The sequence below is a fragment of the Nilaparvata lugens genome, chromosome 2 (assembly GCF_014356525.2).
Source record: "Nilaparvata lugens isolate BPH chromosome 2, ASM1435652v1, whole genome shotgun sequence".
NCBI classification, from domain to species: Eukaryota; Metazoa; Arthropoda; class Insecta; order Hemiptera; family Delphacidae; genus Nilaparvata; species Nilaparvata lugens.
The window spans coordinates 27,314,175-27,332,228 of record NC_052505.1 but is presented as its reverse complement, the minus strand read 5'-3'; the positions used below and the strand labels follow the sequence as shown (position 1 = coordinate 27,332,228).

General features: G+C 31.3%; 1 protein-coding gene across 1 annotated transcript in view; it reads left to right on the top strand.

Moving 5' to 3' along the window:
- Window positions 1-104: 104 nt before the first annotated feature.
- Window positions 105-18,054, top strand: part of LOC111050825 (fibulin-5) — a 30,522-nt gene continuing 12,572 nt past the window's right edge. Inside the window, exons 1-11 of the mRNA XM_039420042.1 lie at window positions 105-660; window positions 1,708-1,876; window positions 2,421-2,496; window positions 4,342-4,549; window positions 6,946-7,123; window positions 8,237-8,346; window positions 9,411-9,551; window positions 10,158-10,401; window positions 11,733-11,917; window positions 12,327-12,438; window positions 13,111-13,250. Coding sequence (XP_039275976.1) covers window positions 552-660; window positions 1,708-1,876; window positions 2,421-2,496; window positions 4,342-4,549; window positions 6,946-7,123; window positions 8,237-8,346; window positions 9,411-9,551; window positions 10,158-10,401; window positions 11,733-11,917; window positions 12,327-12,438; window positions 13,111-13,250 — 1,672 coding nt within the window. The 5' untranslated portion in view covers window positions 105-551. The remainder of the gene's footprint in view (window positions 661-1,707; window positions 1,877-2,420; window positions 2,497-4,341; window positions 4,550-6,945; window positions 7,124-8,236; window positions 8,347-9,410; window positions 9,552-10,157; window positions 10,402-11,732; window positions 11,918-12,326; window positions 12,439-13,110; window positions 13,251-18,054) is intronic.

Here is an 18,054-nt window from a genome sequence, read left to right as displayed (position 1 = left end):
GTAATATTTTTACTTCGTTAATTTAAGTTCAATTTTCAATCAAAAATATTTAAATGTTCTAATAATAGTTATTATAATATCGAGTGACCTGACTTAGTTCTGGTGTCAGTGTTTTAGGTCTCCACTGATCAATTTCTGGGACCGAATTATGACTATGAATAAAATTCTATTCCTTTTAATTGGAATATTATTCCCATCTCAAGTGTATTCATAATTGCTTGCATGTAACAGTGAACTATAAACCTAATTTGGCACCCTCTCCACTCCACCTAGACATCACTAAAAGCCCATTCAGTCCTTCAATAATCGGTTCGGTCAAATGTATTAACGAAATCTATTGACAAGGCCAGATTTGAATGGAAAACCAAACTGCCCATTCAAATGGCTGCTAATCTAAATTGTCCAACAATTAGTTCAATAATTGCCCACCCTCCCATCCGCTGTTATCAATAAAAGACAAGCAAATAGAATTTGATTGCTTAGAGCTCCCAGATTATAGATGTTTCAGGCAGTTGAGCCACTACTTAATCTGCATCTCTCATAAAAGCAACATGACTCGAGCGATATTCTATGTTTTTGGAAGATGCGTAAAAACTGGGATATCTATTCCGACTGTTATAGGGGTGTTTCTAGCTCTTCTGCTACTGAAGTCTACTAATGGTGAGTGTACTGCAATCAAGACTAATATATTATTACAAATTAAGCTTCAAAAATACACGTATTCAAGTATGCCTACCTGTATGATACAACGGATCTGGAACGAATTCTGTAAAACTTCTTGTTCAATACTACTTTGAAAACCAGTATTTAGAAAGGTTTTTTGGGAAGAATTTCTCTCTCAAGAACAGCTGTTCTCTCAACTTTAATCGAATCAATTTTTAGGAGTTGTCGCTTTTGTATGGAGAAGGTAGTGGAATTCACAATATTTCTGTTGTTTGTTGGTTTTAAACACTCATTAATAATGAATTCTCTTACAAATACGACTTGTTTTCCACAGTAAATATTGAACATCACTCACATTCGAATATTTAAATGAAATTAAATGAGAACCTTTGTCAAGTAAAGCTAAACTAATAGAATGATAACAATTTTGTCATAACATCTAGATTTAGATGACTGGACTAATGAAAATTGGACCTCCGGGGAAAAAGTTGACTGCTTGGTTTCTCAATAGCACTTTTTACCATATCAGAACTCCTTGAAGATGAAGATGTTATGAATATTGTATAGGCCTACCTACATATTATTGTATAATTAATTATAAATGTCTGAATATGATGAGTAGGATCTTGGAAATTCAAATTCTGATTGTTCTATCCAAGAAAATGATAATAGATTGGTTATTTCTGGTATCAATAGGCATCGCATATTTAATATCATATATTATATTACTCATATCTTATATTATAGTACCTATAGACTTTAATCATTTTACAATCTATCTTTCTACTTATTTTTTTATGAATACTGAGGTACTCTTTAAGTTCTCTTCTTAGACACAAAGGCTTTAAATTTCAAGGTATATTGAATTCATTATAATATGTGTCTTTGAAAATAAAACTAAAAGGTTACTAGTTCATTAATAGCATTTTTTATAGTACATCTATATTTTATGGTGCAACATAGGTATAATACTGTACTTTCATGAGTAGGATTTGTTAGAAAACGTATATTTTCTGCCTTTGAAACTGTCAATCAATTGTGTAGGTTCTCTGGATGAACAACTGGACCACTGCTGTTGGCTGGGTCAGGGCATCGCCGACAAAAACGCTGACTGCAGCAGTTTACTGAAAGCGGCGCCTGTCAGAGAGGTGGATCCCGAATCGCAGGGAGTCTGTCTGTCTATGATGCAACTCTGCTGCGCACACCAGCTCAGGTATTATGAGGATGATTCCCAAACCACCCTTAGGTTTGTGCGTGGGTAATGGGGGATTAGTATACCATCTTAGAACATGAAAACATCTAGGTATTAAAGTTGATATTAGCTGAGAATTCCTCATGAGTCTAGAATAACGTTTACAGCAATTGTCGTTAGTTTTACAAAGGTAGTTTTATACTGGATACTTGTATCAAAATACTTTTGAGAATCATACACATGAACCTGTATATAACGATAGCTCAAATAAGTAATAATAATTTAATGAGATCATACCATATACATTGGGGAAGGTTCTTGGTTCTTACATTACTGTGGCAATATGAGAATATAATAGCGATTACTATTTGAAAAATTATATAGTTCCAAATTATAAAATTTACTTTTTGAATATTTGGAGAGCAACTAGGTACGAGAGTCAATTATATTCCATCACCATCATAATCCATAACTAATGTATTTTTTTCATCACATCTAACAACAAAATCTCAAAAAATCCCGTATTTATTTGGTAAGAATGAAAATAGATTTTTGAAATTTTCAGAGACTCACAGTGTGAAAATGGAATAACGGCTGCTCGTGCAGGAACTAGTTGTCCCAAACAAGAGACTGAGAGCAAGGTACATTTTTCAATTCATTAATAAATGCTGTATTCATTTTCAACTAATTCTAGTAGGCAAAGTATGGTCCTCGTTTATGAAGTTATATTTCACACCTAGGAATTTATCAAATAATGATCTATTTCAGCCAAAAAATTAACGCAGTATCTACACAATATGCTAAGTCAGAATTACAATAAAATCTTATATACCGTCAGCACTAACAAAACTGAATTTCACAAGATTCACTCACTATGTCACTAAACATGCACACACTTATGTAGACTGCTAATAGTTGGGTCCACCGTACATCAATAATTATTACATTTATTAAGTAAATTATAAAAATAGTGGTCATACACTCACAATAATAGGTCAACAAGTACAGTATGAAAATAATTTATCCATATCATTTTTACAAAAAAAAATAATAATAAGACTTATGTCCCTGATCGGGAGAGTAATACTAATGATACATTGTACTATTTCTCTCCCAAATCTAGATAGCATCAAAATTAGGTCTTGATTACTAAATACTGGTCGTTTGTATCATAGATAATTATTCATAGGAAAATCGTAGAACTCAGCATTCTTCAAACTCTTCAATCAAGTAGAATGTTAAAGAGACAAGCCATGACCTCACCCACCTCTTGAAACTCAGCTTGAGTTTTTTGAAACCTAGGACCTATTTGGCACAGTAGGAATGCTTATAAAGCCTACAGTTGCTGTTTATATAATAACTGTAATCAACTGTATTAACTGTAATCAAACAGTCATAATCGTCATTTTATTGGACAAAATTAGAAACAGAAGAAGTTTTGGGCTAGCGCCTGTTTTTTCATTCCGATATTGTAATTCGGAATGAATTGTTTATCCAATGAATCTATATAAATAAAAATCGAGCCTCAAATTTTGACATTCAATAACTATTTTATGTGTGCGCAGAATTTGATGATTTTTTAAAAGTTGTGGTCGTTATGTTCAGGACCAGGTTTATGGCCTATCAAATTTATAATCCGACTTCAGGACTCTTTCCTACGGTCCTTCAAACTTTACATGAAATCCTTATGGGAGAAATTTGTGAGCTGGCCACACACAGAAATAAAAATCAGCTGTTATAATCATTGCGTCATCCAACAGCCGTCGGTAGATAGTAGACAAGAGTGTGTTCTGCTCCATAACCGCCAATGTATTTTATTCTAAACGCCCCGACTAAAAACAAAATGACTGTTCTGTGTGTAACCATCCAGCAGTGCGGCCTCAGGTTAAAGACTTACATGCTATATTCTATGCTAAAATTTTAATACTAAATTGTTCGAGGAGAAAAGGATCACTTTCCAAAAAATAAGTAATGAAAAATACAAACTGCTGCACAACTAACTAAGCACATAGGAAGTCCATATCGTGTTATAATGTAAATACAAATTGTTAGATAATTTTCATAAAAAATATAGTGATGCATCAGATCTAAGGCTAAGCACACCTGAGGAAGCGCGGTTAGGTGATACAAAGTGTTGATCTTATGGAGATTGCCTTATCACACCGTTCCACGCCATTCAAACCAATAAGCAAGAAGCACCTGGATGCAAAATGCCGCATCGCGCTTCCTCAGATGTGCATCCAGCTAAAGTTTGTCATGAGATGCAATAACTATTTGGCGGTATGAAGTTCGCCGGGCCAGCTAGTAAATAAATAAATAAATCAATTAATAATGAGAAGTGAGTAGATTAACACATGGAATGGTCTGAGAGTTTTGTTCAGTTTCTGTGATGAATAATTATAGTTTATGAATGTTTTGTTAATTGTTATGGATATTATTTTTTAAATTATTGTAATGATGAATAATTGGATGAACGTTTGTTGCAGTTCTGTTGTGAAGCGTGCAAGATGGGCATAATAGTGGCATCAATGTCCGAACAATGTCATGATCACAATGAAAGCCTGGACTGTTCGTGGAACAGGGCCTTCCATGATTGCTGCACTGAGATCAGCACCACCACTGCTCAGCTCGATTCAAAGAAGAACCATCTTCCCTCCACCAGCAACCACACTTATAGCACTAGCACGCAGCCGGGTAAGCTATCACCATAGAGTAGCTGTATTAGTAATTTGTAATTATTAATTAGTTCTTCTATGCTATCACTCTACTCAGTTCCAAATGGCATAAGAGAAGTATGTGCGGATATAGTTAGTCTATCAAAATTCTAAGGAAAAGTAGTGTTCACATCTGCAAACTTACGAAAATAAAAATATGTCTCCATTGAACGGTTCTTAACCAACCAAATTTTGACTAACTCTCATAATTTTTTTTATTTTCTGTCTGACCTGTAATAGACTATCAAATAATTAATATTTTTACACCATGAAAGAAAGAATACTAATTGAGAATATTGGTAAATCAATCAAACGACTCAATCTGTTCTATAATTTCAAGTAGTTCTGTCGAGTAGTTGCGAGATGGCACCAAAATACATTTCAATCAAATTTTACACTAAAATGACTTGCAGGCTATAGTCTGTAAGTCGTCGCTCTAGTGTTGAAACTTGATGTAACATTAAGTTCTTAATGGATAAAGAAATTCAAAAACTAATTACAACTTATTTTGAAGAAATTGTCAACCACTATTTACTGCTCATTTCACTTTTCTCTTCTAAAACCTGATTTTTCTTAAACTCACATGGTTACTGTACATAAATATGAAAACGCTAATTTCTGTTTTGGCCCAAACCCCATGTAAATTGACCCGATATTACTACCCAGTGACTGTCATTACACATGAATTTTTATATAAATATGAGGATCAAGGTAGGTAATCATATGGAATAGATTTTCCTATCTTTGACATGAAATATTATTTGTAGTGTCCCTAAAATATTGACTATATCCCTAAAATACCCACAGGACATTATTTGGACTCTTCAGCTTTTAAACAGTTATGAACAAAAATTATGCTCCACTTGAAGAAATTTTCAATGTTTTCTCAAATTTCTTTAAATTTAATTGATTGATTGTCGTGGCTCACAGTCCATATTTGAAAATAAACGACTCTTGGTTGATGATTCTCAATCCGCGGTTGATAATTTATAATTTATGGCTGATATAGTGGGAATGCTTTTCCAATATCAATCATTTTCTAATAATGGACTTTCTAACTAATCTGGGATATTTTCCCTCTTCTATGGCAGTTACAGTGTTACTTCAAATTCAAATTTATTCAGCAAAAAAACATATTTTCAAAATAATAATGTAACAATAATATGAAGAATATATTCCCTGCGTGGATGATTTGTGCGAGTGCAGGAAGGAATCGAACTATATCAGACAGTTAAAATACACTGGTTTGAATTAAGGAAATTATCCTATTATATTAAGCGAGCAATTTCTGTATATCTGTTTATATTTTTATATCTGGTTATTTATGTTCAACGGATCTCGAAAACGGCTCTAACGATTTTCACGAAATTTTGAATATAGTAGGTTTATGATATAAAAATTCGATTGCACTAGGTCTCATCCCTGGGAAAACTCGCTGAAGGACATGAAAAGGATAATTCATCCTTGGGAAAAAAGATGATGATTTCGTTTCTCGATAACAGAAGATGCGTGTGCCTGTGTGGGAGAGAGACAGAATTATTTCCAGCTGTTTAATCATAATCAATCAGCGAGAAATGTTATCGTGCTAGACAATTTAATCGACTTGATCAACATAATCTGATTTGTTGACATGACATGATAATCCTCCTAAACTAGAGTATATTATAATTTTTAAAGTTGATCATCATTTGACAATTTTAAGTGATTAGTGACTGTTATTTTGTTATTCAATTTGGTTTGTAAATAATCTAAATTAGAAAATTTTTGTTTTCAAATGTTTGAACAGAAAATTGAACCTGAATTCAAGTGTAGGGAACATAAACTACTTTCTGGACTATTTATAGTGTTTAAATTAAAATTCGGGGAAGAAACAGTTTTGGACTGTGCCTGTTAGTCCTTCCCCAATCATTTTAAAGAATTGTGTTCGGTTTATCAAAAGTCAATAAATAAATAACGAACGAAGCTCGGTGCCCCGATATTGATACTTGAACATACAGTAACTTGGAAATGAAAGTAAAATATGAAAAAAAATTATATGATTACAGTATAAACATACAAATGAAAATAATAAATCTCAGCTCAACGGCACTTAACTCTATTTTAATATTGTGTATTACAGTATAAACATACAAATGAAAATAATAAATCTCAGCTCAACGGCACTTAACTCTATTTTAATATTGTGTGGGGAAGAAATAAAAAATCATAATAGTAAGGATGAATATGTGAAATAATATGTTGGAATTTACAAAGGAAATATTCATCTATAAGGCGAATTTAGGAGAGCCTCCAAAGCCTGTGTTCTGTAGTACACTCATTGTACTACAATCAACGAGACTGTAACAATAACGAAATACATTGATGACAATTTTGTAGGAGGAGCAAGAAGTAGTGAATCGAATGACATTTGCAACCTGTACCCGGGAGAGCTGTGCGCCCACATTTGCATTTCCACCCCCTCCACTCCTTCACTGTTCGTCTGCAAGTGTCACGAGGGCTACACCCTCATGGCTGACGGCAAATCTTGCATGCTTGATGCTACTCATGAAGACAGGTATTACTATATTTCAATTGAAATCTTGAAATACATTATTGAAATAAACACAATTTATTGATCTTTACGAGATTTATCAGTTTATTATAAAACAATATGTGGAATTGAACATCAGTAGTTTACGTAATATTGAAATGCTGTAGGCTATTAATTGTTCAGCATTAGGTTTGGTAGTCTTTACAGAATATTAGGAAGAGGATAACATAAAAAAAGGAAAATGCTATGTGCTAATAATATTTGTTTATCCATATTATACAAAGTGATGGAGAACCCATTGAATTTGTTTATATGTTTGATGAAAATCCCATTGCATTCCAATACATACAATAATATCGAATATTGAATACAATAATATTGAGAAAAAAAACATAACAGTAATATTAAATAATTTTCAATGATAAAAACATAATTATAAAAAAGTTTTACAAGAAGAGTGATGAGATTAGAAAAATTTTTATTCATATTTATTTATTTGTCATTAACAGTACCGTATTGAAAGTTATACAAACAGTATTAAATACGACATTGAAAGTTGTTATGCAATGTATTAAAAATAAACACAAAAAGTCAACATAATAAAACATAGAATAAGTACTTAATATTATTTAAAGTAGATGAATAAGTAGTTATGTTCATGTTGTTGACTGTGATTGTAGAATACGCTACCATTTATACAGTACAAACATTCAGAATTTATGCAGAATGTCACAGACATTGATCATTGAACGTTGATATTCCCTAAAGATATAAATTTGATGTAGGCCTATTACTTTGATAACTATGATTATAATTATAAAGACATTTATTCAGAAACAATATTTTAAATATTATTTCAATTTGAATTGATGAACAGAAAGCATTTATGTCCATTCATGACAGTTAAAATTAACAAATCTGCAACAATCTGTATAAGCCCAATCGGGATGTCCACTTTTATTTCACATTTTTATATATTTCTTTGTTATTTTGTATTATGTTTGTTTGTGAAATAAATAAATTGATTGATTGATTGTTGAAAATTCAATATTGATTGCCTTATCTCTTTGGAGTAATAGTAACGTGTCTAATCCAATGTCATTCAACTAATAAAATTTTGTTTTCAAAATTTCAAAGATGTCTGAACGAAAACCAATGTGAACAACTGTGCCATGATTCTGGAAAATCCATCGAGTGTTCATGTTTCAAAGGCTATCAGCTGCACTCCAACAACAGAAGTTGCATTGGTGAGTTACTCGAAAGAGAATAACATTGTTTCTTATGGGAGTGTTCACACAAATGCAGCCTGCCAATGTGAAAGCCTTGTTCGCTTACAATGAATTCTATATCTTGTTATTCATGTGTAAATCTTGTTTTAAATTATGTAAATCTATATAATGGACTGCTTGTCACAGAAAAACTCAATAATTGCTCTAATTTATTGAAAAATCCACAAAAACAACCTAAACTTTTAAATTGTGAATAAACATTATTCACCTCTTATATAATACACATGTAATTCAGAGTGGCCTAAAAGTCACTACCTATCTATGAGGTTTGTTTACCTCGGTTTCACCTTGTTTCAAATTCAGTTTTTCAAGTATACGCAAAGTATTGATGCAGGTTATTAATGGTTATAAATAAACAGGTATTACAATAAAGTGTTTAATTGAGTAAGATATTTACTAGTACTGTAGTCTTGTTTCATATTCAATTACCTTTGCACATCATTCTGTAACGTATAAGCTGTATTATGGATAGTTCAATCAATCAATCATTTTATTCAGTAAAAAGCATTACAAAATTGGTCCCGCTAAACCTAAAAGATTTTACAGCAGGTGCCTACAAATAATAAAATACATAAATAAAATGAATGCTAACTTTAACAATAAACTAAGGAAAAAAAATTCATGTAACTGGGAGTTTAGGAATTTAAAAGGAGTATGGGGTATTAGATGAACTAAGGATGATTAATGGGGTGGTATAGGGTTAATGGAAATTGGAAAAAATGGAAAACTCAAAAACTTCAAATCATAAAACTAAATTAAATTTAAAATAAAATAAACTTGATACTCTATAGTAAGTAAGCATTAAAAGATATTAATTAATCTTATTCAGAGTCAAGGATAATACTAAACAAAAAAGTTACTTTTATTTTGCTCTGTTCATACCTGTTGTTTTGTAAAATTGTAGTAGGAAACAGTTTTGGAGTAAAGCATGTAGTGGCTTCCCAAAAGTTTTACAAGTTATACATGATGGAAGGAATAAACTATATACTTGAATAATAGATATTTTTAAAACCATGTTACAGATATTGATGAGTGCAAGGAGAATAATTCTTCGTCAGAAACGGCCTGTGATAGTAACCAGGTGTGTGAAAACACTGTTGGCAGCTACAAATGCTCTTGCAGTCCTGGCTATCAACTCGATCTTGTCACCAAGGCGTGTGTTGGTATGTACATTCGATTTTCGATAATTATTTTTGTTCTGTTGTTTTGCGAATCTCCCTATAATTTAAAAAATATCAATATTATAGTGTTTTTAGTTTCCTCCTCTCTGTGAGAGGTATTAGGTGTTTTGCAGTATGAGTAATGATATTTCTGGTTCACTCCCATAAATTTTAAATCTGATTATTGGACCTGTGTGTTTGATGATAAACAAAGACCTGATTGATTGATTAATCCACTGCCTTTATTAAAACCTAGGAGGGTGTTAATACCGGCGCAGCCGGCCCTCTCTTACACTTAACCCTGCTGTGACATAGAGATTTCTTATAACATATTTATCTACAGATAGATATTAAGATTAATATAGAAATAATTACATAGTACCCTTTTTTCAAACGTTTTATATAAACACTTATAAATATAAGCACCACTTTTTCAGCTTTGAAGCCATTTTCAAGTGTAATTATTTTGAAATTAATAGAACATTTCAAGTAGCCCAATTAGAATACTTTATTAGAAAATATGAAAATATTTAGTTCATCAAAAAATGAATGCTGGTTGGTAACTAGTAGAATGGGAGGAGTTTCAGTGTGAATTTGTGACTGTTGCAGACATAAACGAGTGTCAAATGGACGTGCACAACTGTGCGTCGAGTCAGCGCTGTGACAACACAATCGGCTCGTTCCAGTGTGTGCGCTATGTCAACTGCGGTACCGGCTACACGCTCAACGCGCAGACTGGACAGTGTGAAGGTAGCCTTACTTGTCATTCTTACACGATATCCTATGTTAATCAAACATATTCAAAGTTTTCAAGCAGTGATCAACTGCAAGTTTCAAAACAAATTTTGAAGCAGTGAATCGACCTTCTATGATGTGTCGAAATAGATAAGAAAATAATTGAAATAGTCTGATAAAATAAAACGTGAATTTTAATACACTTATGAAGTGAAAATGCACTTACTATTAGCAGTGACGGTGACTATTAGCACCAACTGGTGTAGGTCATCATCAGACTGAAAAAACTAACTGTCACTTTCACTTAATAAGTGTTACAAAATTGAAGTTTAAAATTAATAGTAAAAAAGTATAGATATACAGTATAGATACACAGTAATAAAAAAGTTGAGACTTGAGTCTCCACCCGACAAATTGTCACGCCGACGACACTTCCCACATTTGTAGCTCAAAGAATGCTTCCAATGTGAATATAACTATTTCTGTATGGTATTCCAAGAAAATTGTTTGTACTATACAGTAATAGTGCTAAGAGTTTTTTAGATAATCAATTATTTGAATATAAATTCCTAACCTTCTACAATTTGATTAATGAATCAAAATCTCTTCACTTATAGCTCACAACACGAAATGTTTAAGAAAGCTACGTGGTAGGATCTCCTCGTATTTGCATTTCGATAATGATTCCTAACTGATAATGGTAGCATAATTTTTTATATTATTGTTGTGTGGTGTTGTTCATCCCAGAACATAGAAAGTGTATTCAGACTTGAAAAATTAATTATAGCATTGAAAAAAAGGTTATAAAAAAATTAAATCATGGAGAACTTATTTAAAGGAGATTTTCTCAATAAAAGACAGCAGAATGCATTTACGCTATTTCAAGGAACTAGAAATTATCATTGCTCCCTCTCTTTAATTATTTATTATCTGTAGTAAAACATTTTCAACTTGCAATAGCTATACTTACAGGCTACTGCTACTATAGTATTAGATAATTATATAATAATAAATTATACTTCCTTGTACCATAGCAAAGCTTTTTTGAGAGGAAGTCATAATATATGAACCCGAATCTCATTAGAAAGATTAAAACAATAAACAATTGAAATAAAAGTATTTGAGTTTTTGAAGAACTAATGAAAGTTTGATAATGGTATTCCATAAAATACAAGAGTATATGTGTAGGAAGAGGTCCTTAGGCCCGCATTCAAAAGGATTTCGTCAAGCCAGTTCTCAGCTGGAAATTGACTAATTCTCAAAAACAATATCCCTACACTCTGTTTTTTTTAAGATTTCTCTAGAAACTATAAGAACCAATCAATTAACGTTGTCAGATTGTGATAAATTGTGTCTTTCTTAAATTTCCAATCCAAACGCAGAATGTAAGCGCATGTGGTTTGTGACAAATCTCTTGTGATTTTCAAATCTCTTATGCAACCACAGTAGGCGAGCGCATTTCATTCAATATGAAATTGTTTTATTTATGTTTGCAGATATTGATGAATGCGCCAGAGGCCTTGCTAGATGTGGGGTCAACCAGAGATGCATCAATAAGGCAGGTGGATACATGTGCTCCACGTTGAGATGCGAGTCTGGATTCAGGGTCAATGAGGATCGAACCAGATGCATTGGTAAGTTGAATATCCATCTTTCAACAAGATTTCAGCAACTGAAATAGATTTTTGACATCATACAACTGAATAAAATCGTTATTATCAATCCCATTTCGGGTTTTCAGTTTAATTACTAGATAAAAAAGTTCAGCATGACGTTTTATCAGTTTATATTTTACAGAAATTGAAAACTGAGGTTAATAACTCATTATATTAAATTTTACTTTTATGTAATTTTGGTGATTGATTAGTCTGGTTAATTTTGCGCCTCTTTCTATTGTTGGACTATTATCATATTTTTCAATACTTTATTATGTAGTCCACTGTATCACATATGAGTATATTATTTGGAATTGGAAAAATTTCTTCCAGGTAAATTAAATTTCGATGAACATATTTCTAGCCATGGACATTATTTTATTTTCAGACATAGACGAGTGTACTGAACAGCCAAGAATCTGTGACCACAAGTGCTCAAATTATTATGGATCCTACAGGTGTTCATGCAATCCTGGATACTCTCTACAGAGTGATAATAGGTAAGATTAATCTTCAAACGTTTCATTCACCTCAATCTGTCAGCATTGGTTGAATGGGAAGCTCAACTTCAATCAGTTAATAGTCTAAGAGAAATATCAGTTACATTAAAAAATATGGAGAATCAATAAAGTCCAAATTCTTCCCGTTTTATTAATATTAATATAAAATAACCTCTTGGTTCATCCTATATAATTCTGAGAGAAGTGGAAAAAATTATTTAGTGATTACCAATATTCAAATTTATTGAAAAATTGAATCCACTTTCATTCCTAAGCATTAAAACTTTTTGATCAATAGCAGAATATCGAGGATGAAATGGTACTTACAGATATATGTGGCTGTATTGAACATTTGCGAATGTCGCAATTTCACACAATCTGACTTAGTTATTATTTTATTAGGAGTATAGGGTTTTCAATTTATTAGGTTTTAGAAGGTTCAAGTCTCAACTTATTTTATTTAAGAACTTTGTTGTAGTTCAGACACTGTGTTACTTGTAAATATTTGAAAAACACTTACTTTACTTGGAGTATTGAGGAATGCATTTCACTCCTGAGGAGGAGCTTCATCAGCCTCTTTTATTATTTGGACGGATAACAAATTATTCAGGTTTAGCTGAGAATCCGCTATGCTATTTCAATTATTTTTTAGCACATTCTTATTATTTTCAGAACTTGCATAGATTTGAACGAATGCGAGCTGTTCAAAGACAGACGTCTGTGCAGTGGTTACTGTCTCAATGAGCCGGGATCATACAGCTGTCAGTGCCCCAATGGCTACACTCTCGCTAGTGATGGTGCTTCGTGCCAAGGTAACTCACAATTATTTCGGTAAAAAAAACTCAAATTGACAACTACAATCTGAAAAGAGTATCCATGCTTATAAAATAGAATTATAGTACCCTTTAAAATTAATAAAATTATAAAACAATAATACAAATTTTAACGTAACTACTAGTTTCGGTGATCGTCAGGTTATAAATGTTTAGCCCTGAATTCATACATTCAAAAAAGTATCTAGGCTATTGTTATAAGGAGTTTTTTCTTCACACAACCAAAATTAAAGGTCATAGCCGCACACTATTTCGGAATAAAACATCTGCAAACGTCAAGAATAGTCTATACTGAATAAGATTATATTCATACAGTTTGAAACGAATCATGTTAATATGTCATAGTTCAGGCGCTTGCCAGGTTGTTTGCACACAGAAAGCGGTCAGGTTTTCCGAGTTCTGCGGTCCACGTTCTCTCTTGTAATATTACATTTTTTCTCGATTGGAATCGAATCTTCAATTCGAGATCTATAAAACTTTATAGTAAATATCAGAGTAATCGATATACAAACAACTTTTTGACTGAGAATTTATCGTAAATGATTGTGTTGCATGTTCCATGGTGTCACCGAGGCTGAGTTGACAGAATTAACAGAAATGGATTATTTAAATAGAGATGATATATAAAAAATTAAAATAACAGTTTCAAAATAAAGTTTTATTGAGAACAAATGTAAAATGTGAATTCTAAACTTGTAATTTATAATTTTTTGGTGACATGTCCATGACATCGACACTGGTTTGAGGTGTCTACAAAGCTTTGCTCTGTTCCTTATAGCTAGGCTTCCTTCTCTCTAAAAATGATGGCTGGCAGCATGTGTTCTAATTTTTGTGCTCTCTAAATATTTTTCTGTTTAAGTGAATTATTAATGTTTTAAATTGAGTTTTGAACAGTTTATAGTGTTCTATTTCGTCTTTAATTAATTGGTGTGTCTACAAGCCTATAGCCATTGTTTTTCAACTATATAACTGGATAAGTATTTAGCTCGTATGATTTTAGATGCTTAAGCGTGTAAGATATTGTTCTTTGTGTATTTGTGTAGTATATTGCTAAAATTCTTCTGAAGATTATAAGTTGATTTGCTCTGAAAACTGGATTTCTCATTCATAGGCGATAGATCCATTCATAGTTTATCAAGAATCTATTACGTTGGAGCCGATAAATTTCCTTAGGTTAATAGGTGAGACATGCTATTCAACCGAATTAGGAGAAATTGGTAGCACAGCAAATGTTACCCCTGTGGTGGGACCGAATTACAAAATAAATATGTCCCAAATGGTACACCATGAAATCCCTGGTTATAAAAAATTATTGATAGGATAGATGTCTTGATAGGTTATGAATGGTATACTGCTGAATGGGAGGTCAGTTCTGGAGTGGTCAAGTTTTAATGAATAGATATCAATGCATATTACAAAATGGCAAACATTAAAAATGATCTGAATCTTATAGAATTCTTAACACAAAAGTTTGATGAGCAAAATGCTAGGTTTGATGAGCAAAATGCTAGGTTTGATGAGCTAAATGCTAGATTTGATGAGCAAAATGCTAAGTTTGATAAGCAAAATGCTAAGATTGATAATTTGAAACAAGATCAAAATGCTAGGTTTGATGATATGAAGCAAGAATTTGCTAGCATTAGACTAGAGCAGGTTAGTATAAACCTTCTATTGAAAGATGCACATGAAACATTGAGTGATAATCATGAAGATGAAAACAAATTGAAGCAGGATGATAGTAGTGTTGAGATACAAGATCAATTAGTTCAAGTTTCAGATAATGTAGGCCTAATCAATGTTATTGAAAAAGTAAATCCCGATGTGATAGTAGAATTGAGTAATGTTGTAGGTAGGGAGTTGTCTTTATTGAAAGTCAACAGTAAAGAAAGTAGTATTGCCAAATTGAAAGTTAGGAAAACAGTAAGTAAAGTGAATGTTTACATGAGACAGGTTTCTGTAGAGGTTAGGAACAATGTAAACAAAATGAATCTTGCTTTGAATCAAATTGATGAATTCAACTTTCAACTGAAAATTGAAAAGGTGTATGCAAAGCATTATCTAGTGAACATGACTGACTTTTGTGAGCAAAATGGCTTTGTTGAAACAAATGAACCCATGAATAAAATCATGTTCTTGAAGAAAACAAAGCACAAAGTCTCCATTGATGTGTTAGTATTTAAAGGTTGTTTCAAGTTGCTTACTTACAAGATGATGACAGTGAATCACATGATGAAAGGGTATTCCCCAGCACACAATGATTAGGAATCCTGTGTTATGCTGGGATTCAGAATAGCATAATCGCTACGCAGTGTATGGTAAGAGTCCATAATTGTGTCTTTTTTCTTTCCTGTAGCCTATTTTTCTTGGCCCTTAATCTTTTCAAATTTCGATTCTTTCCTGTCTTTGTGTAATGTTCAGTAAAATTCTTCTATGATGCATATCTTAACCAATCTTGTCCATAGTCATTTAAATTTGTATTTTTTCTGAAATAATTTTGGAAGTTAAAATAGTAGCTTATTTTCCTAATCTTTAAATTATTGATAAAACTTAACTTTTCTAAAATCTATCCATTGTAGTGTAAAGAATTATGTGCTTGTGATATATTTTTTCATCATGTATCACTTATGTGAAGTGTATCAATTTTGTGTATATTGTTTTAGGAAATTTATTTACCCAATTTTCTCTTTCTCTTGTTTGTATTTTTTAGGGAACTTATTTACCCATTATCCATCTTGATCATCTTTGTATTGTAATATTGAAATGTTTGTACTTATTATACAGTTTTCAAATTCTGAATTTATTTAAAAAATAAATGGTTCAATTTAGAACATGCTGAAATTTAATCTTATGTATAAATTCTTTTGTTATAATAATAAAACTTCAAAATTTGAAAGTATTAATGAATTGTGTCACCATATATATGAGATGTATTAATAAAAGTTAACTTGAATAATAATGTTTCCATTAAATAAAAACGTCTTGTCATATTATTAATTGAAATGAGTTAAAGGTTAAAATTTCTCTAAAGTTTTTGTAATTGATGTCTTTTTCTAAATTTTTTTTAAAAAACTGTTTATTCTATAAATTTTAATATGATTGATTATCGTTTGAAATGGATGCTGGAGTGTATGTAGAATTTTTAGTGGGGTTTGTTGATTAGAATTTTGCTGGTATGTGATTGTTTTTTGAGATGGAAACCCATTATTGCCTAAAGAAGGAATAACAGAGGTTATGACTTAGAGAGGCAGTAATGAGATAATATTTTTTGTGTTGATTACTTATGTTGATTGCCATAGATGCAGATTACTTATGAATATTGATTGCCTTTGAAGCAAAATATTATTGATGTTTTGAATGATTTGTTGTTTAATGATTGATAGTAAAGTTTTGTCATGAAATGTAGTTTGTGTTCAGAACATTGAAAAGTCGAAATAAACTATAGTATCCAACAAACGATGATTAATAATATTGAATAATTTGCTTTTTATAAAATATTTGAACAATGAATAAATGAAAATGAAATTTTTTTATTAAAATTTGTAATTGATGTCTCCAAATTTCACAATATATGTATTGCTGACTGTATAATAAGATGTTAACAAATTTCATTTTTTATATTGATTATTGCCGTGCTACCAATTTTTCCTTAAACGGTTGGAATAGCATATAACACCTATCACACTAAGGAAAGTTGTCGGCTCCAATAAAATAGATACTTGATAAACTGTGAATGGATCTATTGCCTATGAATGAGAAATCCAGTTTTCAGAGCAAATTAACTTATAATCTTCAGATGAAAATTTTGGCAAAAACACAGAAATATAAAACGAACAATAACTTATAAGCTTAATGATTTCAGAATTATTACGAACTAAAAAATACTTATCTAGTTTACAGTTGAAACACAGTGGCTATTGGCTTTACTACATTAACAACTAAATCTGACCAACACAGCACAAAATTTTATATAAAACTCAATCTAAAACATTAATAAATTTACTTAAACAGACAATAATTCAGAGCACAAAATTATACAAGCAACAGCCAGCCATGTTTTTCAGAAGAAGGTCCAACAGGAAAAAAAAACACAAGTTGCCAGTCACGAAAAACAACGCCCTCTTCAATATCGATCTTTACAGACACGTCAACACAAAATTATAACTTATAAATTTAGAATTCACATTCTACATCTGTTCTCAATAAAACTTTAATTTGAAAATGTTATTTTAAATTTTTTATACATATTCTATTTAAATAAACTGTTTATCCAGTAATTTGTTAACCCTGCCTCGGTGACATTATGGAACAATGCAACAAACATTTACGATAATAAATTCTCCATCAAAAGGTTTATCCGTCTATTGATAACTCTGACATTTACTATAAAGTTCCATAGATCTCGAATTGAAGATTCGATTTAAATGTGAGAAGAAAAATGTAATATTACAAATACCCCCCTCTTGACATAAAAAAAATTTTACTGTTTGAAAATTCAAGAAAAAATTTACATTGACCCTAATGAAAATTGTTGAAATTTTAAATTTGAGAACAGTAACAATTTTTTCTAGAAAAACATTACATGTCATCCAAAAATATTGAAAATTATTATAAAAATTCATCAATAGCGTTTGTTATATGTTTCCAAACAATATCTCAAAATATAGAATATCAATATTACTTTTGATTTAGCTTTATAATTTAAAGAAAAATATCTCAACAGAAAGTTTAATATGTAAAGAATAGTTTTTGAAATTGCACACAAATTTAATAGATAGAAATATTT